Raw genomic sequence first — 23,532 nt, forward strand, 5'->3', positions numbered from 1 at the left:
GAGACATTTGTAGAGGGTCTGTAAACCAGTTGTTTATGTTTGCATCCATGTTCATTGTGTTTGCTAGTTGGTTTGAGTAATCTGTTATATTTTAGGAAGATGAATCAAAGGTATGTGGGAATTACTTGTGCTAAGTTATAACTTTTCTAAGTATGAAATTATTTCAAAGGAATACACATAGAAGTTTTGGAAAACCTGGCAAACTTTTGTGTTCTTTTTAATATTTAGCCTAAAACAGATACCTCAGAAAAACCAGCTAATCATTTAGGACTTGATGCTTCCTCTTCTGATGTGATTGCTAAAGACGACATTTTGCAACTTAGAAATGAAGTTCAGGCTTTACAACAACAAAACCAGGTAATTAAAAATGTCCTGTAGCTAGGTATTGGTGGCTCACATCCATAATCCTAACTGCTCAGGAGGTTGCCATCAGAGCATTGAGTTTTGAAGCCAGCTCGGGCAGGAATGAGAGTCTTACCTCCAATTAACTACTATACACACACACAAAAGCCAGACATGGAGCTGTGGCTGAAGTGGTAGAGCAAAAAAGCTCAAAGCTCAGGGATAGTGTCTAAGCCCTCTAGGACTGTTGAGAGAGACAGAGACAGACAGACAGACAGACAGACAGACAGACAGACAGACAGACACACACACACACACACACACACACACACACAGAATTTTCATGACTTAATTACAAAGGTTAAAAATAGACATTTTTAAGATAGGATAAGAATTTTAAGATATAAGAGTAGACAGCTCTGTGTATATTTCCCTTTACTTGGAGATTTGGGTACAGTTTCCTTTGATGGTTTGTGTAATTTCTATTTCCATGCTAATAGAGATATCCTTTTGTCTGTAGTCATCCCTTGGCCAAAAAGGAAAACTTTGCTTATTTAGATGGTTACAAAAGATTGCTAACTTCTAAGATTTACATTTTTGCTCCTGTGATTGTTTTCATATATTTCAAAATAAATAAGAAAATATTAACTCCTATCAGAAAGCTATTTAATCAAAGAAGAAGTATATGTATGTTGTTAGCAAGGTATGAGATTTTCTGGTTTTGTATTATGATGACAATGAGATTGTCTCAATGTTAGAGAGCAGAAATCAAGCCCAGAAAGATATTAAGATGATGGAGGTTAGACTAGTCTATAAAAATGATTTTTAATTTCCTCTAAATACTTTCAAATTTTTGTGTCTAGGAACTTAAAGAAGCTGAAGAAAAACTGAAAACTACAAATCAAGCCTTATGTAATCAAATGAGACAAATGGTACAGGACTTTGATCGTGATAAGCAAGAAGTTATAGATAGGTAAGGTCTACTGTAGATGCCTGATGCTTGTCTCCTTGGGCCTTTTCTTCTCTCAAGTTTACTCCTCAGCCCCATAAAAAGATTTTAAGAAAGTGGTAGGTAAACTCCTCATTGGATCTTGGATTGTCAGAAATGTCTGGCTTCTCAGATTAGAATTTTTCTGTAGGAACACTATTGTGAAGTGGATTGAGTTCTGTGGCACTTTCAGAATTGTAGTTCAAATGCTTAGTGTTTGATTTGGTTTCGTTCTGGCTTTTCTTATGCTTTCTCTCTTTAAAAAAAAAAAAAGACTAATCTGGGAAATTTTATAAAGAAGAAATTTGTGGGAGGAAACATGTCTTCCAAATACCAAATCATAAGCTTTGAGACAGGCTTTTGGAACATAACTTACTTGTGAGTTGGATACTTCTAGTATTTGCGTTTAATACGTATGACGTGGAATTTTGGAGCCACACCCTCCATTGTTTTGATTAATTGCTTAGAAGTCCTCAACAGAAACAATTGTCTGAAAGTCTGGGATATTCTCTCATCCAAGGGTCTGGTTTTTTTCCTCTGGAAACATGAAGAAAGAAAAATTTGAAGATTTCTCATAAATAATCATTGGTTGTAAATAAATTATTATTGTTTTGGATTAGAGGAAAGCAATCTGTTATTAATTTGCAGTAGAGAGTAGGAAGGAAGCAAAGTGGGAAGGAAAGAAGCAAAGCAATTTGTTTTAGTCTGTTTCTAGTAATGCCCAGCATTGCTTTAAGACTCTGCTGTCTGTTGCCAGGTGTGAGAGGACATACCACCAGCACCACGAAGCTATGAAAGCCCAAATACGGGACAGCCTGTTAGCAAAGCATGCTTTGGAGAAGCAGCAGCTCTTAGAGGTGTATGAGGGGACTCACTTGCAACTCAGGTGAGACTCAAAAGGGTTGGCTCCCCTTTAACTGTAGAGATGACTTTCTCCTGGCCCTTAGTCTGGAGGAAAATCATTATACAGCCCTTGTCTTGTGGTCATTTACTTGTTGGCTTTATTTGTCCAAGGTCTGACCTGGATAAAATGAATAAGGAGATGGCCACTGTACAAGAATGTTACCTGGAAGTGTGCAGAGAGAAGGATAATCTAGAATCCACTCTCAGGGAGACCATTCAAAAGGAACAGCAGGCTCAGGAGCAGAAGGTATGGTACCAATGCAGGGTTAAGGCTTTTCTGTATCACTTCCCTTCTCCAGGCCTTGGTACTGGTCATTTAATTACTTGGCGTGGGGAAGTTCACAGGGAAGGTATTCATGGAATTCTCTCTGCTTTTGGGTATATAGTGCCACTATAGCTCACACAGTTCTGTAAATATTATAATAAGTATTAAAACCTTTATGGAAGATAGAGAATAGTGGCTTATTCCTGTACCCATTTACAAGAGAGAGAAAGATTGGGAAGATCTGGAGTTTGAGTGCAGCCTAAGCAACAAGTTTTTGAGACCTCCATCTCTACCAAATAAGCTGGATATGAAGGTGTGTGCTTATCACCCCTGAGAGGAGGGAGAGGCTGGAGGTGGCAGAATCAGTTCTGGACTGGCTAGTGCTGAGAAAAAACACAAGACCCCACCTAAAAAGTAAATTAGTAAATAGCTTAAAGCAAAAAGGGAATGGCACTGCAGGCTGAGATCTGAGGATTGCGTTAGAAGCCAACCTGGGCAGGAAAGCTTGTGAGACTCTTATTTCTAATTAACCACCAAAAAAGCTGGAAGTGGACCTGTGGCTCACTCAAGTGGTAAAGTGTTAGTCATGATCGAAGAAAAAGCTCAGGGATGGAGTGCAGTCCCTGAGTTCCAACCCCAGGACTGGCACACAAAAAAGACTAGGGCTCAAGTGGTTGAATATTTGGCTAGTAAGTGCCTAAGACCCCCAGTTCAAACCTCAGTACCACAAACAAGAAATTAACCAAACCAAAAAGCCTTTATAGAAAATGACATACTTAGAGAAGAAAATGGTATTTTCTTATAGATTTATTCTGGAAGGTAAGAGTGGATCGACTCAGTCTAAAACCCATGGATCTGCATTTGTTGTTGTTGCTTTTTGTCAGTCATGGGGCTTGAACACAGGGCCTAGTACTTGTCTCTGAGCTCTTGCTCAAAGGTAGCACTCCCACTTTGAGCCCCAGCTCCACTCACTTCTGGTTTTCTGGTGGTTAATTAGAGATGAGTCTCACAGACTTTCCTGCCTGGACTGGTTTTGAATCGTGATCTTCAGATCGCAGCCTCCTGAGTAGCTAGGATTACAGGTCTGAGCCACCAGCGCCCAGCTTACATCTTTTTTTTTTTTTTTTTTTTAAGTGCATTTGTCAGCTACTCGTGAAACCCTACTTAGTTCTGTGAGTGTTACACAGAGATTTTGAAAAAAAAAAAGTCACCAGAATATTCTTCCAGAAATCTTTTCCTTGGATGCATTTCTCTCTGATAACTAATTGTTATTTTAATTTGCATGTGGTCTCATGATGGGTAGGAGGCTCTGGAGGAGAGGGTGTTAGTGTTGGCTTCTTTCAGGGAAAGAACTCAGGTTTGAACTTGGGGCCTGGGGCACTTATTAGGCAAATATTCAACCGCTTGAGCCCTACCCTTTTTTTTGTATGCCAGTCCTGGGGTTTGAACTTAGGGACTGTACTCCATCCCTGAGCTTTTCCCTCTCACAGCGAGCACTTTACCACTTGAGCCACAGCTTTTTTTGGCGGTTAATTCTAACTCTGGATCTTCCAAACTGCCCTTGGTGAGCATCCAGGACAAAAATCACCAGGAGACAAGAGCCAGCCTCTTCCTTCCCTGTGCGGGTGGGATTACTTCCCAAGGTGGCCTTCTGATGATGGCTGGGACCCTTCTGCAGACCACAATTTGAAAGCCACCTGCCTCAGGCTTCAAGTATTAAATCTTGAAGGGTTGAGTAAATGTTCCATACAGAGGTTTTTCAGTAAGTTATATTAAGGCATGGGTATTGCCATCACAGACTTAAAGAGAAAAGCAAAAGGCAGGTGAGACGTTCAGCTTGTTTAATGTTATGATTATTTTTGAGAGGTGGATATGGTGAGAGACCACATGCTAGGTATCCTCCGTACCATCTGTGGATGAAAAAGAACTTGTGAAATAGCCTATTTTTGTTAATGTTGGTAGTATAAATGTTAAAAGCATCTTAAAGATCCTAGTAATTGAGCACTTAGCCATCAGTAACACTTTAAATAAAATAGGGAGATCTTCAGTATGACTGTTTTAAAAAAAATGGATAAACTGGCAAGAACATGAGAGTAGAACTCTCAAAGAGGTCATTCTTTTCAGAACTATGTTTTTAGGGTATCTTTAAAAGAATAAATTTGACTATAAAATTGATCTCATAATAAGTAAGTTACGATTCATAGCTGTTGCATACTTTGGCTTACAAACATTTGTGCATAACTATAAGAAGGAAAGTTATAACTGTTTGGCTCCCTCCCCCTCAAAAAACAAACAACTTTAGAGGTTAATTTTTTTCCTTTGAAAGCTTAAAATTATCATGGGAAACAATTTACTTTTACCCTTCATTGGGTTTATAGTCTGTAAATTTTGAATACATGTGTAGATTCATCAGGATTCAGATCAATTTTATCATCCTAAGGATTCTCCTCATGCGAAGTGTATCTAGAACACGAGAAGCTGAATTAATTCTGTCCTTCTCTGGGAATTGTTTGCGTTTTTGCTTTGGTTCATTTTATTATAGAGCTTGGTAAGTTCTTTGTAATCTTGATAAACCAGTCAGAAGTGAAATACCTTTTTAGTTAGACTTTAATATTTTCTTATGCTCCAGAGTTAGACAAAGATATACCAGTTTGTTAGAAAATGTCTGTCTCGGGGCCGGGAAGGTGGCTCAGTGGTAGAGCGCTTGCCTTGCATGCTTGAGGCCCTGGGTTCGATTCCTTAGCACCACATAAGCAGAAAAAAAAAGAGCCGGAAGTGGCGCTGTGGCTCAAGTGGTAGAGTGCTAGCCTTGAGCTGAAGAGCTGAGGGACAGCGCTCATGCCCAGAGTTCAGGCCCCACGACCGGACCCAAGAAAATGTCTGTCTCCACCCCCAGCATAATATGAAGCCCAAAAGTAAACTCAGGAACTTTTGGGTCACTTCTTGCAGAACATAGGTTGTTTCTTTGTGGACAAGCATTGATTAGGGATGTAGACTGCATACAGAATTACTATGACAAATAGTATCAAGAATCTGAGCTTATTTTCATGTATCATATGTGCTGAAACAGGTTATTGAGTCAGGCTGTTGGGCTCAAGTTTTTGTTTTTCTATTACTTGGGTTTTGAACTCAAGGTCTCACTCTCAATTAGTTTACTTTCTCGTACTTGGTTGACACTCTTATCACTTGAGCAATGCCTCCAGCCCAGCTTTTTGCTGGTTACTTCGGAGATGGAGTCTCTGACTCCTCAGTAGCTGGGATTACAGATAGGCTACCAGTACCCATCAGTAATTCTTTACATACACAGAACTCTTTATATTCTACAGTAATCAGTGAAGGCATATGGATTTGTAGATGAGGCACATTCTCATTCATAATACTATTCATATATTTCATGTTAAACCTTATTTGTTCAATTGTAATACAAGCTAAGTAGATCTTCTCCCCTACCCTTGGTACCACGGTTTAAGTCTTAATACTTGCTGGGCTTGCTTGCTTGGCTGGCATGCTATCACTTGAGCCACACATCTACCCTGGCTTTTTGCCGGTTATTTTGGAGATGGAGTTTCGTGAACTTTTTTGCCCTGGATGGCTTAAAAATCACAATCCCTCAGATCTCAGCATCCTGCGTTGCTAGGATTACAGTGTGAGCCTCTGGCATCCAGCTTCTCGCCCCTCCCCCTTACCTAAACAATGCACAAGCTTAGATGTATTATTATTATTGGCTTAGAGGCTGTTAGTATTATTGTATAGTAGTACTTACTTGAATTTTATTTTTAAGAGGCAATTATTGGAGGAAAAAGAAGAACAAGTAAGCAAATTGCAGTTGGAACTTGAAGAAAAGTACAAAGAAACTCTTGCGCTGGAAAAAAACAAGTGGATAAAAGAGCAAGAAGCTGGCATCAAGCAGCAGATTGACAGTGAAATGATGTTAGCCAAAGCACAGTGGGATAAAGAACGGAAAGAGGTGTGGGTTAAAATATCTTTCTTATGACCACATTAAAAAAAAGAACCATATTAACTGTGCAAGACAGTTCTTCCTAAGCAGACATAAAATGTTTAATTGGCAACTACCTACCCAGTCATCTGTTGTGTCTTTCAGAATTAGGTTATTAGCAACTTACAATGAACCTTCTCTTGACTCTTCATCCACATTCAGGATACAAGAGGGTTTTTTGGGGGGATGGGAAGGGGGTGAATACTGCTTTGGTTCAAAATGAAGCCATTATCAAATAGGCCAAGCTTAGTGCCAGTGGCTCATACCTGTAACCCTAGCTTCTCAGGAGGCTAACACTGGAGGATCGTGGTTCAGGAAAGTCCAGAGACTCGTATTTCTAGTTAACCCCCCAAAAGCCCAAACTGGAGTTTCAAGAGGTAGAGCAATAGAAGTAAGGGACAAATATCCAGGCCAAGTTCAAGTTCAAGTCTCCACACATACACAAAAATAGTTCATATAATAGAGCAGGCTCTGAGGCATAAGTTTACTTTTTACCTAAGGAGTAAATGAGATTAGGAAATAATAATTCTTTCTTAGAAAGTTAAATATAAAATTATGATTTAAAAAACTGATTGGGAAATGAAAAAGATAAGCTCTCATATTTAAACTAGATTTTCTATTGTTGTGAGTTTCATTAATCTAGTAGCTGTGAATGTGGTTTGAGAACCATGAATACTCAAGGGGTATTGAACAGAAACAAAAGCAAGTTTGCCTAGAAGCAGTCTTACCAAAGACTGGAAGCCTACACTCTTGAAAGTAAGAAAACCGCAAAGATGCTCTTCCAGTAATGCTCCTCCTTGAATGAACCCTGCCCCATAAAAAGGGTCCATTGTATTCAAGTCAGTAAAGTTATTTTTTAATATCATTCCATTCTAGGATCATTAATGAGGTGACTCAGTACCTGCTTTGTGGAAAGTGTGATACTGACAGCAAAATACAACTACCAAAAGGTTTTGGTGGTTTTTGCTTTAATCATGCTATCTTCATGGTGGCATTATTAGCTCTTCTAGTTGGCTGTGCATTCACAAGAGACCTTATATAACACAATCAAATCTTCCCTGTGATTTTTTTGTTCCATAGTTAAGGTCAAACAGAGACTTTCAGGTTGTGCTTGGGAATATGTTTTCATTGACTGCATTTCTAAATCTTATTACTACAATGTCTAGTTTTCAAACACAGCTGTGGTTGCTTTCTGGCTAGCAAGTCTAGATTTTACTTTTCTCAAGTGTTTTTCTTCTCAGACGATTTTTCTTCTGAAAACAGATCAAACAAAACCTCATTCAACAGCTGGAAAAGGAGTGGCAGTCTAAGGTGGACCAAACTCTAAAGACACTGAGGAAGAAGACTTCAGACTGTGGCATCCAGACCGACCAGGCCGCCACCCCTGATACCCTTTCCAAGGCTGAGATGGCAGTCTTGCTAGAGAAGCAGAAACAGAAGATCCAGCAAGACTTAGAACAACAGAAGGAAATAGCTATCAAGGGGGCTTTGAAGAAACTAGAAAGTGAACTAGAGCTTAAATACTATGAAAATATTACCAAACAGGTGATGAAAATGATTTTTCATACTAAAAATCATTGGGACTATCTGTTCAGGAAACTTTTCAAATGCTACCCTGGAACTTCTTTGTTTATACTTTAAAACTTTTTTTTTTTTTCTTTAATAGCCTTTCTAGAAACCTGCCATGTTCCTAAAGTTTTTTTCTTTCATGAAACTGCTACCCTGGTAGCTTTCCTGTATATTCTTTAATTGTAAGTTTTGCTCCTCTGAGATCAGAGTTAAAGATGGTCGTTTTATATCTGAATGAAGAAGAGTTTAGCTAAGAATCTTTGACATCCCATGTCTTGTCATGTTACAGACAGATACATAAACCTGTATGAATAACCATTAAATACAATGGTGTTGAGATGCACAGTATAGAACCTGCAGGTGCACAAGTGAACTTGTAGTTCCTACCAGTTGCCAGAAAGCGGTGCCATTACCTTCCCTTTAGAGTGCTCCCCTAATCAGCTTACAACTGGGGTAGGTGACTTGACTTCAAAGAAATGTCATACTAAGAAAAGCATATAGCTTGCCTTTCTAAATAGAATAAAGTGACTTGTCTGCTACATCTTAACTGTTAGTGATCCTTCAGTGGTTTTTAGTCCCAGGATTCCTTTATGTTTTGAGGAATGGAAAAGCTTTGTTGTGTAGATTATATCTATTCTCTGATGAAAAATGAATCTGTGGTTTTGTGAGTTTGTTTTGAAACCAAGAATATCCAAGCATACATTCTGTCGACTGTTAGAGCACAACTACATTGTTAATATAGCAGATAGTTTCTAGAGAATTGTGCTGTTCACACATGTAGTTGGTGTCTTGACAGTAGTCTGTCGTAACAACCACATTGACAAAGTTTCTATTATATATGTTATTTTAGATGTGTTATTTATTATAAACTGAATGAGATGGTACCTAAAGTAAGGTACTTTCTTTAAAAATATACTCAATTTTTAAGAAATGATTAAAATTTGTGCCGGGTGCCAGTGGCTCACACCTGAAATCCTAACTCAGGAGGCTGAGATCTGAGGATTATGGTTCAAAGCCAGCCCGGGCAGGAAGGTCTGTGAGACTCCAATAAACCACTAGAAAACTGGAAGTGGTGCTGTGGCTCAAGTGGTAGAGTGCTAGCCTTGAGCTGAAGAGCTGAGGGACAGCGCCCAAGCCCAGAGTTCAAGCCCCACGACCAACAACAACAAAAAAAATTGCTTATGTACATTGTTTTGCCTGACTTTGTGGGGCATCTTTTAAAGTCTGGAAATATAAGCCAAGTACATTTATTCATCTCAGGGACATCTTCAGCCAGTTAAAAAATCATTTTCGAAAATGTTTACTAAGTTAAAATGTTCTGTGTTTAAGGTACTGCTTTGGTATTTATGAAATTATATATCTTGTGAATACAATTGTAGCATAATATAACAAAGTAGATGTTTCTCAATAACTTATTACGAGGTATAAATTTCCATAGGAACCTTAGATGTAGCTCAATAGACAAGCATAAGACCCTGGGTTCAACCCCTAGAACCCCAGAAACTAAAATAAGGTAATAATGATGTTTCTGTAGCATTTATATTTTTTCTGTGTATTTTTGACTCATTAGAATTTACAAGTACTGCTATTCAGTACTTTCGTAAGAAATAAAACCTGTTATATCAATTCTCTGTGTGTATTCATGCATATATATATATATATATGTATATATTCTTAAGAAAAGAGAATAAGAAAAAAGTTTAATAAGTGGTTATCTTATAGTTGGTGACAGATTTATAATCAACTCAAGCCTTCAATTTTGGCTTAAACCAAGGGACCTCCTCCCTCATTTTGTAATAACTCATTCTTAACAGCCAGAAAACTGGCCAGATGTCAGACTCTAAACTCCAGTGGTATATGGATGCATGCGTGTGTAGGCCATGAGGAGTGAGGGGGAGAGGGTGGGTCTAGTGATTGGCAGCAGCTGGCAAGAGCAGCGCTGTGGCCTGTCTTCTCATGTTTCTTCAAGAGCAATAGAATTTGTTGGAAGTGACAATCAGTACTTTGGAGGAAACTTTTAGTAGTGTTCATCAAATGTTTAGAGATCCTACTTCCTGTTGCATTTTCAAGGGACAGTATGGGAAGGAGGATTGAGTCTATTTGAGATAAGATAGAGCACTTGAAGTCAGTGTAACTGTAGTGTAGGGAGACAGTGTAACAGTGTAAGGAAAGTAGAGTACAGGAATGTCGAGCAGCTATTTGCAATACCCTTCCTTATGTCTTTTCTCCTGCAACGTCCTACAGGTAGAAACAGCTGTGCAAAATGCTCGTCATCGGTGGTTAGAAGAACTGCCCGAGCTTGCAGAATATAAAGCCCACGTGAGAGCAGAACAGAAGAAGTGGGAAGAACAACAAGACATCTTGGTGGCCAAACGGGTAAGCACCATCCTAGAAAGAAACTAAAGCAGGTCCTCTCCTTGGCTTCTTCCCTTCCCTTTTCTGGGAATTTGCACTTATTTTCCTGCCTGGACTAGCTTTGAACTACAGTTGTCTGATATCAGTCTGAGCAGCTAGGATTCTGGGCAGGAGCCACCAATGCCTGGCTATTTTAGCATCTTAACCTTGATTTAGAAATTAATTCCCATTTTATCAAGAGGTAACTTTAGGTTGGTTTGATTAGAATGGATATGCATCTGTTTTTATGTAATCTGTTGTTATTGTGTGTGTGTGCTTGAACTCAGGGCCTCACAACTCAGATTTTTTTTTTTTGATTTATTTTTTTGGTCCGGTTGTGGGGCCTAAACTCTGGGCCTGGGTGCTGTCCCTCAGCTCAAGGCTAGCACTCTACCACTTGAGCCACAGCACCACTTCCAGCTTTTTTCTTATGTGGTGCTGAGGAATCGAACCCAGGGCCTCAGGCATGCAAGGCAAGTGCTCTACCACTGAGCCACCTTCCCAGCCCCAGATTTTTTTTTTTTTTTTGGTCAGTCATGGGGCTTGAATTCTGGGCCTGGAAGCTGTCCCTCAGCTCTTCAGCTCAAGGCTAGTACTCTACTATTTGAGCCACAGCCACCACTTCTAATTTTCTGGTGCTTTACTAGAGATAAGAGTTTCACAGACTTTCCTGCCCAGGCTGGCTTTGAACCACGATCCTCAGATCTCAGCCTTCTGAGTAGCTAGGATTACAGGTTTGAACCATCAGCACACAGCTCAGTCAGATTTCTTGCTCACTGTTTGCATTCTACCACTTGAGCCATGCCTCTAATCCAGCTGTTTTGCTGGTTAATTGGAGAGAGAGAATCTATAGACTTGTCTGCGCTGAGTGGCTTCAAATCATTATTTTCCAGGTCTGAGGGTTTGTGAGCCACCAATGCTGGTACTATAACGTTTCTCATGAGTAAAGGTTTTTCTGTGCTATGTCAGCATTTTCTCTTTGGTAAATAGCCAACTATCCTTTCCAGAAACTTCATATTCCTTAAAAGGAAAACTCCACTGTTATAACCGCATGTACTCTCTTAAAACTGAATTTCTTGGTCTAAATACTCTAATTAAAGTGCCAGCAAACTGAAAATGACTTTGAAAGTTGACCTAGTAATTCTAATATTTAGAAAAATGAAAGGACTAGACATTTTTTAGTGTTCTAGAAAAGGAATTATATAGTCCATCCTCAACACATAATAGAATATATTAGATAACTCAGAGTTGAGTCACAGAAATATAATTGTTTCCAATTTAGACCAACATAGAATTCAGAGATGGTCTTATCTATGAGTTAAAAACTTAATAGATTCTTTTAAAGTAAGAACATAATAAAGTCTTTTTTTTATTTTGGGTCTGGTCGTGGGGCCTGAACTCTGGGCCTGGGTGCTGTCCCTCAGCTCTTCAGCTCAAGACTAGCACTCTACCATTTGAGCCACAGCGCCACTTCCGGCTTTTTTCTTTTTTCTTATGTGGTGTTGGGGAATCGAACCCACGGCCTCAGGCATGCAAGGCAAGCGCTCTACCACTGAGCCACCTTCCCAGCCCCCCATAATAAAATCTTATGATAGATTATACTAAAATTTTAGGTTTTTCCATTCTACAATAAAGTAGGATGATGAATTTAAGCATTTTTAAATGAAAGGCTTAGTTGGGTGCCTCACCCCTGTAATCCTAGCTACTCAGGATCTCAGCTGGGCAAGAAAGTCCGTGAGACTCTTACCTCCAATAAACCACTAGAAAACTGAAAGAGTCTCTGTGGCTCAAGTGGTAGAACTCTTGACTTGAGCTGAAGAGCTGATGGACAGAACCCAGACCCAGAGTTCAAGCCCCATGGCTGACAAAAAATAAAATGAAAGGCTGGGTGCTGGTGGCTTGCACATGTAATCCCCTATTAGTCAGGGACCAAGATCTGAGGATCCCTGCTTGAAGCCACCTCTGGCAGGAAACTCTGAAACTCTTATCTCTAAATCAAAAAATTGGAAGTAGAGCTTTGGCTCAAATGGTAGCATACCAACTATGAGTGCAAAAGCTAAGGAACAGTGCTTAGGCCCAGAGTTGAAGCTCCAGTACCAGCACAAAAATGCCCAAAGGAATAGATTTTAGATAATTACATGTAAAACTTATACATATATGACTATTTAAATGTATATGCCATTTCAATTTGTAGTTCACCATTAAAAGGGTGTTTCTTTGTTTTGTATATAACATAGGATATAAAAAATTAGGTGATTTAAAATGGAGATGATTCTTAATTCTAATGTAAGTATATTTTTGGAATGACATTGAGTGTAAATTTTTTTTACTTTTTTTTTTTGTTGTTGTTGTTGGTGGTGGTGGTGGTGTGGTGGTCATGGGGCTTGAACTTAGGGCCTGGGTGCTGTTTGTGAGCTCTGCTACTTTGGGCCACAGTGCCACTTCCTGTTTTCTGGTGGTTAATTGGAGATGAGTCTCATGGACCTTACTAGCAGGGCTGGCTTTGAACTGCTATCCTCACAGATTTCAGCTTCTTGAGTAGCTAGGACTACAGGTATCAGCCACCAGCATCTGGCTCCCTTTACTTTTGTTTTTAAGTTCCTCATAGGGTTAACCCAGATAGTTACTTAATTTTGTTAATGAGGAGAATCATAAAGACTTTTGAAATGGGTGGTGTTGTGCCTTTTAGCTCTCCTTAGCTCTGTCTGAAGCAAAAGAGAAATGGAAAAGCGAGCTTGAAGATATAAAGAAAACCATGATGCCAGCAAAGGAATTGGAAGAGAAGATCCAATCTCTGCAGAAGGAGCTAGAGTTAAAGAACGAGGAAGTCCCTGTGGTTATCAGGACCGAGCTGGCTAAGGCCTGGAATGAGTGGAACCGGAAAAAGCAAGAAGAAATCCAGAGAATTCAAGAACAGAATGAGCAAGATTACCGACAGTTTTTAGATGATCATCGCAGTAAGATCAGTGAGGTGCTTGCGGCAGCTAAAGAAGACTTTGTGAAACAAAAAGCGGAACTGCTTCTTCAGAAGGAGGCAGAATTACAGGCATGTCTGGACCAGAGCCGCAGAGAATGTGCGGTGCAGGAAGCCAGGCAGTCCCAGCTGGAAATGCATCGATTCGAGGAAGACATCCTAACTCTGCTGGACTTTCTCTTAAGGCACATGCAAAAGGAGGACGTTTGTGGTCCAGAGGACTCACAGCTCTTAGAAATCATGTCGACTTGTTCTTCAAAATGGCTGTCTTTGCAATATTGTGAGAAACTGAAAGAGTGCATGCAGAAGGGCCTTCAAGAGACACTCTCCTTGCTCAGGGAAAACGCCAACCCACTGTTGGAGAAGGTACGTGCCCATGTGGGAAAAAAGCTTGGGATCACCAAGAGTGGTTGGAGGAGCTGCTCACGGTATTTTCTATGGTATCTTCTCCTTTCTTAAGCATTTTATAGATTAGGAGATGTAAGACTTAGATCTTTTTGTGTGCTTTTTTTTTAAACTAATGGTTTAAAAACTTTTTGTAACATATCTAGAAGTTAGCATTTTAAAAAAAATTTTTGCCAACAATTCAACAGCTTTATAGTGCTACAAATGTGAGTTAGAACATTTAGCCTTCTACACAAGAACTTTTATCCTCTAGATGTCTTGATCCTAAACTGTGTATACACACACACATATATATATATATATATGTGTATACACAGGTGTGTACAATTATTTTTCTGTCTTGGGATTCAACTGGTCTTTCTTACCTAATGACAGTCTGTGATAGAGGACTTTAAAACATATATAAATTTAAAATTGCTTTTTTTTGTTTCAATCTGTAGGAGGCAAAGGCATGGTATTCCACCAACGACCCAGGAATCTTTTTACAGGACTTAAAATTGTACAAGCAGTGTAAGATCATCTTATGACTTAAGTGGTTCACAAGTCTGTGGAGACAGAACCACATAATCTGAATAAGAATTTAGACATTTACTGTGTTTGTTGGGAGGGTCAGATCTCATTCCTGAAAAAAAGATGACTTTGAAATGCCTGATGTGGTATTTGTCATAGGAATAATACTTGATCTTCTGCTATTTTTTGAGACAGTTGAGCTCAGGACTTGGGAGGTAAATCAGTGATGATAAATTTGCAAAACAGGGGCCATAGATACGAAGAAACAGATTTATAATCTATTAAATTAGTAGTATTACTAAATCTGTAGTAGTTAGAATTGTGTATAGAATTGTTAATAGAGCAAAATTGAGCTCTCATTAACATAATTGAGATGATCAGAAATTTTCGAAAGTGGAGAGGATAGAATGAATGAAGAAGGCAGTTTCTAGTAAAATGGAAATATCAAAATATAATACATCAGTTCAGGGTGCATGACAGAAAGCAAGTATCAATCTAGACAAAATTTGCACGCAAATTAAATATATACCGTGTTGTTTTTAACTTCAAAAGATAAAACCAGAAAAATTTGCAACTATATTTTTTGTTAACTTCTCTTCTCTACAGTGTGAGTGGAAAATGGAAATAATTTCCTGTCTTTGTGCTTAGTTTTCATTACTCCTTTTAACCTCATGTTCATGGCCTTTTGATTACATAGAACTTGTCCTTTTTCTGTACTTCCTGACTTGACTTGCTTCTGTGGGATATCATAGATAATTTTGACACTCTGTAAATAAATTTCTCAATGGTAGCTTCTAGAATCAAGCATATATTATGTGTTGTAAGTAGTTAGACAATGTGTTATTATCAGTGTCATATTTTCTGTTTGAGATTTTAATTATCTAAAATCTGAAACTGTTGCCTTAAAAAATCAGAGAATTTAGTAAGCTATATTGCCTGTAACAGGGACTGAAATACCAGTGTTAAAAGGTCTTGTGTAAAATGTTTAACTTGGCTAAATCTAGAATTTTTTTTATTGTGAAAATACTGTACAGACGGGTTATAATTACATGGGCAAGATAATGAGTACATTTCTTATCAAGCATTGTAGCCTCCTCCTTTGTTTCCCTTTCCCATCCCTTCCCATCCTCCCCCCGCCCCAAATCTGGCATTTTTTTATCCATTGAGAGTCCAGTAGCATGTTAAAGTACTCAAACATAAAACTTCCATATACATTTAAAATAACTTACTGTTATTTTCAGTTTGTAGGAGACAAAAGATTGACATTATAGTTGATTAATGATTTTCACCACTGCAGTGAAAATATTCTGAAATTTTCAAGAGTAGTTCTGATTGTATAGTTTGTCCTGTGCTTTGACCATATAAGCCTTCATTGAAACTCTTGCCATTATAAATATATATTATTTACATCTTTTTTGTTTCATTTCTTGGAGCTCATTTTGATAAACGTCATTTTATATGATCATATGCACGTAGTTATTGAGCCTTGTGATCTTCTCTTAAGAATATCCTCCTTTCAAAGGATAATATTTATTACTTAACATAAGCTCAGATTTTTTTTTATTGTGAAGGTACCATACAGAGGGGTTACAATTACATGAGCAAGGTAATGAGTACATTTCTTATCAAGGATTGTTGGCTCCTCCTTTGTTTCCCTTTCCCATCCCTTTCCATCCCTTCCCCCCTCCCATTCTTTACATTTGCTTATAGTTTAGGCAACATTGTTTGCAGGCATTGATTTCTTCTTGTATTTTTTCCTACTAGCATTTTAAATGAAAATTTGCATAGAGATTTTTTTCCCTAGGCATTAAGTATGAAGACAATTTATTTCAGAGAAACATGGTGAAGATCTCTGAAGATCCTTCCAGCTGGGCCACTGCCAGAGGAGACCCTGGAGTGCCAGCCCTCGTCCCTGCTCCCACTTCTGGAGACCACTCTCAGCCCCTGGCCTTGCAGGAAGCAGAAGCTGGTAATTGATTTGGTTTCTGCTAGTCTTCATAATATCTCTAATCACCATTCTGAAGGGTCATTTGGAGGACAAAGGCAAAGATGTGAACAGTATTCTTTTTGATGGTATTTGTAGTTTGAATTCAGGGTCTATGTGCTTGCTAGGCAGGCACCCTACCAAGTGAACCCTGCCGCCAGCTCTTTTTCCTTAAGTTATAGGGTTTTGTGCGTTTGCCTTGGAGTCTGGTCCTCCTACCTCTACGTCCTGAAAAGCTGGGATCCTAGGCACGTGCCACCATGTTTAGTTGAAGATGTGAAGTTTTCTGAATGAACGAATGTGTATTTTATTGACTTAGTGTTCATTGTCTACAAATTTCATTGTATATTTAGGAGTTATTGCTGATTTAGACTTACCTTCCTTTCATCAATAATTCTTACTAAGAGAATAGGGGAGAGGTTCTGTTTTGCTTTGTGTTGGTGCCATACTGAGAACTCAGTATGTGTTCACATTCAGCTTGCTTCCTCCTCATGGCTGGCTCTGTACCATGTGAGCCCTGTCCAGTCTGATATCTTGCTGGTTAATTGGAGATGGAATTTGACAGACTTTACTGCCTGGGCTAGCTTTTGAACCACAATCCTCAAATCTCAGCCTCTTGAGTAGATAGGATTTTAAGTGTGAGCCACAGTGCCTAGCAATAGTGAGAATTTTAATAGAGCAGTCATGTCTACATAAGACAATTGCCAAATAATGGAGATTTTTTTTCATTCAAATCAGTCATTTATTTAACAATTACCCTCTAATTAGCATAAATTAGCATAGCAAGGGTTTTCATAGATACACACACATATATGTATGTGTTTATATTTAGTCTTCCTCTTTACACTACTCAGTCGTCTTTCTCCCTTGCTCATTCTCATTCCCACTTATCTCTGTCCCTAGAAAGTCGCTCTTTTACACATATCATCATCATCATTTTGAGTCTTTAATTCCACAAATGAATGAGAAGATGCAGTATTTGGCTTTTTAAGCTTATCTTGCTCAATCTGATGGTCTCTAGATGTATCCATTCTCTGCAAATGACATAATCTCATTTTCTTTCTTTTTTTTTTTTTTTTGTCGGTCATGGGGCTTGAACTCCAGGCCTGGGCGCTGTCCCTCAGCTCTTCAGCTCAAGGCGAGCGCTCTACCACTTGAGCTACAGCGCCACTTCCGGTTTTCTGGTGGTTTTTATTGGAGATAGGAGTCTCATGGTCTCTCCTGCCCGGGCTGGCTTTGAACCGCGATCCTCAGATCTCAGCCTCCTGAGTAGCTAGGATTACAGGCGTGAGCCACCAGCGCCCGGCTAATCTCATTTTCTTTCTAGCTGAGTAATAATATTCCATGGTGGATGGATAGATGATGGGATGGATAGGTAGCTGGGCGGATGGATGGATAGATATTGTTCATCTCTTCATCGGTTGTTGGGTACCTCAGCTGATCCTACAGTTTGACTGTTGGGAACAGAGCTGCAAGTAAGCATGGATGTGCAAGTACCTCTGTGGTGTATTGACTTAGACTCCTTCACATATATTCCTAAGAGTAGTATGATGAGGTCATAAGATAGGTCTATATTTAGTCTTTTGAAGAACCTCCATACTGATTTTGATGGTGTCAACCATGTATTAGCTATTTTTATTTGTGAGTTTTATGGCAGGGTCAGTATTTCTAAATCTCTTCTACTACACACTAGAGTAAAAGGCATGTAGTTTGTATTACTTGACCGTTGGATGAATTATTAGTTTACCTTTTCCCTAGCGACTTAAATTTATCACTATTGAAAATGATTTTTGTACTGTATTACAGCCCCTTGTGTTCAGAGTTCACTCAGGAATATATAGGGCTTATGGTCACTGAAATTTCTGCCTTCTTCACACAAATACAACCAATTTTTGCTGTTGTTCCCATTATGACCTGGAAAAACCCAGCAATTATCAGGGCAAATCATGCATACTAAGTTGAATGTTTCTAGTTCAGGCAGCATTATCCTAATCTTAGATAATAATTGCTGTCCTCATAGGCCAATCACTGATTGCTTTTCTCATTGTTCACAGATCCTTTTCCTGTATTCCTGGGTTCTAGGTGACTAAGAATGTCTTCTTGACAATTAGGTGGAGGAACTACTACCTACTGTGCTTCTTTTAAATATGTTTGGGATGGCTTGAGAATTACATTTTAATGTGCAAAATGAATAGAAACAAGTTTTAGATGTTATTTGGCTCTGGGAAGGCCTGTGAAAGAAATTAAGTCTTATGAAAAGATTGATTTTGGCTGAAGACAAAACATACTGTAAAATGATTTTTTTTCCTTCAGTCTTTTCTTCTTAAATACAGTAATAAGTAAGGATTAGTCCTTACTTACAGAAGAATTAAATCCAAGTAAAGTCCTTTATAGTGCTCCTTCCCAGATGTGCTACTGTTGACGGTTTAGTCTTCTTTCCTATTATTTTTAAATAATTGTAAACACTATTTCTGTAATATTGGATACATGCAAAGCATATGGGTATTATACAGGTAGGTTATAAGGCCCAGCAGCCAGGAACCGACCACTGGACTGAAGAAATAGATTATTACCAATCGTAGTGACCACAGTTCCATCTCTACAGCTTCCCCCAACCCAAGGTAACAAATACTTTGGATCAGTGACTTCTCATTGATATTTTTAGGTATTGGTTTCTTAGTCTGTGTCAGTTTATATTGCTACTTTACTATTTATATTTATAATCAAAATTTACCTTTGGTATTATTTCTTGTTATTTAACTCTTACAAATTGTATATATTACTAATGACAATGTTGTATACTTGCTATATGCTAGGTACTGTACCGAACAACTTTTGTACATTTAGAAAAATTGGAGAAAATTTCAAACTTATTAGAAGTAGTAAAGATAAAAACAGATGCATGAAACAGTTTTGTACCCCTTACTAGCTTACTAGCTATACCAATTGATAATATTTTGCCTGACTTTGTGTTCTTCTGTGTGTATTTGTGAATTTTGCTTTTTAAAAACCATTTGAGGGGAAGATACATTGTGGGGTTTTTTTGTAATCCTTGGTCTATATTTTTCAACAAGGGAAACATTTTCTTCATAACCTTTCTGTACTTTAAGTACAGAAAATTTAACAACAGATAAAAGTATCAGTTTGCCCCTTAGTACTCTTAATTTTGTCAGTTGACCCAAATAAATCTTGCATCTTTAACTTCCTGAGTGGTTAGATATAACACCCTGTGTCTTTGGCCTCCTTTAATATATATATGACATATATCTATACACACATATGTAATATCCATAGATACTTTATTATTATTATTGCCAGTTCTAGGGCTTGAACTCAGGGCCTCAGCACTATCCCTGAGCTCTTTTGCTCACGGCTAGTGCTTTACCACTTTGAACCACAGCTCCACTTCCGATTTTTGAGTGGCTAATTGTTGATAAGAGTTTCATGGGGACTTTTTCTGCCTGGGCTGGCTTCGAACCTTCATCCTCAGATCTCAGCCTCCTTAGCAGCTGGTATTATAGACATGAGTCACCGGTGCCTTGCTCCCCTAGACTCTTATGACACTGACATTTTTGGAAGAAGTAGACTCTGTTCTTTAACACTCTTGTTTTTTGTTTTTTCTTTTTTAAACACAGAGCTTACCCTGTTTTGGAATTTTTCATGACTGAATTCAAGTTGTGCTTTCTTGGCAGGAACACTGCATAAGTGATAAGTTTTTACATCTGGAAGCATCTGGTGTTTATTTTGTCTCATTTTTGATTACTTGGTCAAAATGTCGCCCACTTTCTTCAATGCGTAATTCATGTGGTTCTCCCCTGAACCTAACAAGCAGTCTATGGAGAGACACTTTGAAGGCCATGCAGATATACTTCCTCTCATTAAAACTTTGTCTTAGATGTGACAATCATGGCCAATTCTTGGCTGATCATCATTACCACAGTGGTTGCAAAATAATTTTCCTGCTTCCAGTCTTCTTTCCACTTTTACCAGGGAGCACTCAACCTGTTGCTGTAATTCAGAATCCTTCTCCTGTCTGTCTTTTCACCTATCCAGCCAGCCATCATAGAATTATTGGTGTTAACTATTTTTTAAAACTTTACAGTCACTACTGTGTTTAAGTAGCACTCAGATTGTCCCAAACTCAGCTAGTGGAGCCCCTTGAAACCGTATCATTGTAAAGTGTCTAAAGAGTACTTTTCCTATTTTCTGGCATGTTTAGTGATTTTGGTCTCATTTTGTGTTTACATCTCCCAATACTGAAGCCAGCCATGGCTTAGAGATTCTTCATTCCCTTTAAGTAGGAAATCATATTCAGGACTTATATCTGAGTGTTTGGTTTCACAGCAATTTTTAAAGCTATAATCCAAGTTTGTATATTAAAAAAAAGTCTTAACAAGGTTAACTATAATGCTCTGAGTCACAGAACTAGCAAATGGTGAATGGGATTTGAACCCCGCTCTCTTCTTTCAGCATCATGTTCTTTGCATTGTATTGTACTCGCTGGTCATGGGCATGCCATTTGTTTTACTGCCTCTCCTGCTCCTTTTATTTATTTTTTTTTTGTTTTGTTTTTTGTATAGCCCTCAGTCTTATGAAAAAGTTTTCTATCATTTAATTTTTGCAGATAAGAAAAAGATCCTTGAAATTAAAAGTGTATGCGGTGGATCCTGCTTCCAAGAACTGGCAAAGGAAAAGCAGGAATGTCAAGATCTGAAAAGGAAACTGGAGAAATGCTGTAGGCATCTTCAGCATTTAGAAAGGAAACACAAAACAGTAGTGGAGAAACTCGGAGGTTAGCGCCTACAGTTGCACTACCACCAGTGTACGGCTTCTTGAAATGTGCTAGCGTGGTATTTTTGTTCATTGTGTGCATTAAATCATCTTTCTGGGAATGGAGGGAAGCCATTTGCCTCTTTCACTAATCAAATTACTAGTAAAATCAAATGAGGAAAAATTCGGCTCTGAATAGAAGCTTCTTGATTGAACTGGTAGTGAGGGTCCAGTTTGTGTCAAGCAGTCTTCTAGGCCCTGGGAGACATGAGTAAGCCTTGAAAGATGGAGATGTCTGCTGAGAACAGCAGGTACAGGGAAACGCATAAACGGTGACATATAGGGGTCTGGGTAGACCTCTCTCTTATTTGTCCAGCCTACTGCTATGAGGACAGTTGATCTGAAAGGGCTATCTTCTGCCATTTCCCATTGTCTTTCTGAAGAAGGAATCTGTTAGGCTTACATGGGTGCTTTGTCTAACTTCATATTGTGTTCTCTTTACATTCAAAATGTTTCGAATTCTGAGCTGGCTTGTCTTTCTGCTAGCCTATGGTCATGATGTCACACTCTCTTGTATACTTCATCTTCCTGTTTCCTTTGAGGTCTCACTATGGTCCTTTAGGTTTTAATCAGAAGATACCTCATCTGCGGTGCCTCCCTTGACTTTCTCTTCTCTGTTAAGGGAGCCACACATGTGTGTCTCCATAGCCCTGGGTTCTTCCTCCATTCCCTCTGTTACCAATCTGCATACTTGCCGGATACCCTGTATATCAGACAATAAATGTTTGAGTGAATAAGAAACTGGAATACCAGAAGAGTCCAAAGTGAATAGTTAATCTATTTTTTTTTCTGTGTCATTCAGAAAAGTCATTAAAAGTTCATCTGCACTCCTGTAATCCTAGCTACTCAGGAGGCTGAGATCTGAGGATCGCGGTTCAAAGCCAGCCCGGGCAGGAGAGACCGTGAGACTCCTATCTCCAATAAACCACCAGAAAACCGGAAGTGGCGCTGTAGCTCAAGTGGTAGAGTGCTCGCCTTGAGCTGAAGAGCTGAGGGACAGCGCCCAGGCCCAGAGTTCAAGTCCCACGACCAACAAAAAAAAAAAGTTCATCTGTTTTCTACACCACTTTTCACTCTTGCCTGGAGAAATGGCAATCACCTTTCTGATACTTGCCTATCCTTCTAATCCATTTTTTTTTTTTTTGGGTCCGGTCGTGGGGCCTGAACTCTGAGCCTGGGTGCAGTCCCTCAGCTCTTCAGCTCAAGGCTAGCACTCTACCACTTGAGCCACAGCGCCACTTCCGGCTTTTTTCTTTTTGTTTATGTGGTGCTGAGGAATCGAACCCAGGGCCTTGAGCATGCAAGGCAAGTGCTCTACCACTGAGCCACCTTCCCAGCCCCTCCAATCCATTTTCTATAAAGCAATCTTTTAAAAAGTGGATTGGGCAGGATATTAACGCTCACATCTATTATAATCCTTCCTACTCAGGACTTAGGATTGAGATTCAAAGGCAGCTCAAACAAGAAAAGCTTCTGAGTCTCCTGTTTTCAGTTAATCAATAGAAAAGCTGGACGTTGGAATTGTGGCTCAAGTAGTAGAGCACCCAGGCCCTGAGTTCAAGCCCCAGTACAAACACACACACACTCACACATACACACACATACACAAAGTGAATTTAGTCATGACTCTGTCTTATTAAGAGCTTTCCAGTGGCTTACTGTGCCCTTAGTTCTAAAACCAGTTTAATATGGCTTAAAAAGGCTCTTGGAGCTCTACTGCCCACTAGCACCCTCCTGTCTTGTCTTCCAAGCCTTTTTACACTCTCAGTAGAACCATTTTATGATTTACTTTCTCAGCTGAAACATGATTTTCATCCTGTCTTCTCTTTGGGCTTCTTGTCTTTTCCTTTTACCACACTTCCTTATCCCAACAGAATCCAGTCCTGTCCTGGTACTTAGCACAGTACCCTCATAGCTGACTCACTATACATACTTGGTGAATATTGTTGATTAAGATACCACCTAGTACCATCTATGGCTTACTAGGACTGTTAGAGATAGGTAAGAAGTATTTTAAGTTTTGAGAAGATACTGGTTGTGGTATATACCAATCCTATCTATATGGGAATCAAAAGTGGGATTGTCGTGGTCAGGCCTGGGCAAATTCCTATTATCTAAAAAGTAACTAAAGTAAAATAACACTGAAGATATGGCTCAGTTATACTCTCCTTTGTGAAAACTTAGCACTAGGCATGTAGACTCAAAAGACAGAGTGTCTGTGTAGCAAGTTCTAGGCCCTAGGTTCAAAACCTACTGTTGTAAAAATTTTTTTTTGAGATAAAATGGATAATTACTATATTTTCATAGGCAGATTACTTGTTTGTACAAGTATAGCTGTAGTTACAATATAGCTACAAAATATTTTTATATA

The 23,532-nt window shown here is 38.9% G+C and overlaps 1 protein-coding gene across 10 annotated transcripts in view; it reads left to right on the forward strand.

Moving 5' to 3' along the window:
- Window positions 1–23,532, forward strand: part of Cep152 (centrosomal protein 152) — a 66,321-nt gene that overhangs the window by 32,723 nt on the left and 10,066 nt on the right. For 4 of the 10 annotated variants that reach the window (XM_070026588.1, XM_070026591.1, XM_070026590.1 and 1 more), the window contains 11 exons: window positions 229–357; window positions 1,206–1,315; window positions 2,088–2,216; window positions 2,345–2,480; window positions 6,280–6,465; window positions 7,759–8,040; window positions 10,309–10,440; window positions 13,148–13,798; window positions 14,278–14,347; window positions 16,152–16,316; window positions 20,956–21,123. In XM_070026588.1, the coding sequence (XP_069882689.1) occupies window positions 229–357; window positions 1,206–1,315; window positions 2,088–2,216; window positions 2,345–2,480; window positions 6,280–6,465; window positions 7,759–8,040; window positions 10,309–10,440; window positions 13,148–13,798; window positions 14,278–14,347; window positions 16,152–16,316; window positions 20,956–21,123 (2,158 nt within the window). The remainder of the gene's footprint in view (window positions 1–228; window positions 358–1,205; window positions 1,316–2,087; window positions 2,217–2,344; window positions 2,481–6,279; window positions 6,466–7,758; window positions 8,041–10,308; window positions 10,441–13,147; window positions 13,799–14,277; window positions 14,348–16,151; window positions 16,317–20,955; window positions 21,124–23,532) is intronic. The other 6 variants (XM_070026592.1, XM_070026593.1, XM_070026597.1 and 3 more) reach the window with 3 other exon arrangements.

Source organism: Dipodomys merriami, unplaced genomic scaffold (genome assembly GCF_024711535.1).
Source record: "Dipodomys merriami isolate MVZ:Mamm:240054 unplaced genomic scaffold, mDipMer1.0.p SCAF_185, whole genome shotgun sequence".
NCBI lineage: Eukaryota > Metazoa > Chordata > Mammalia > Rodentia > Heteromyidae > Dipodomys > Dipodomys merriami.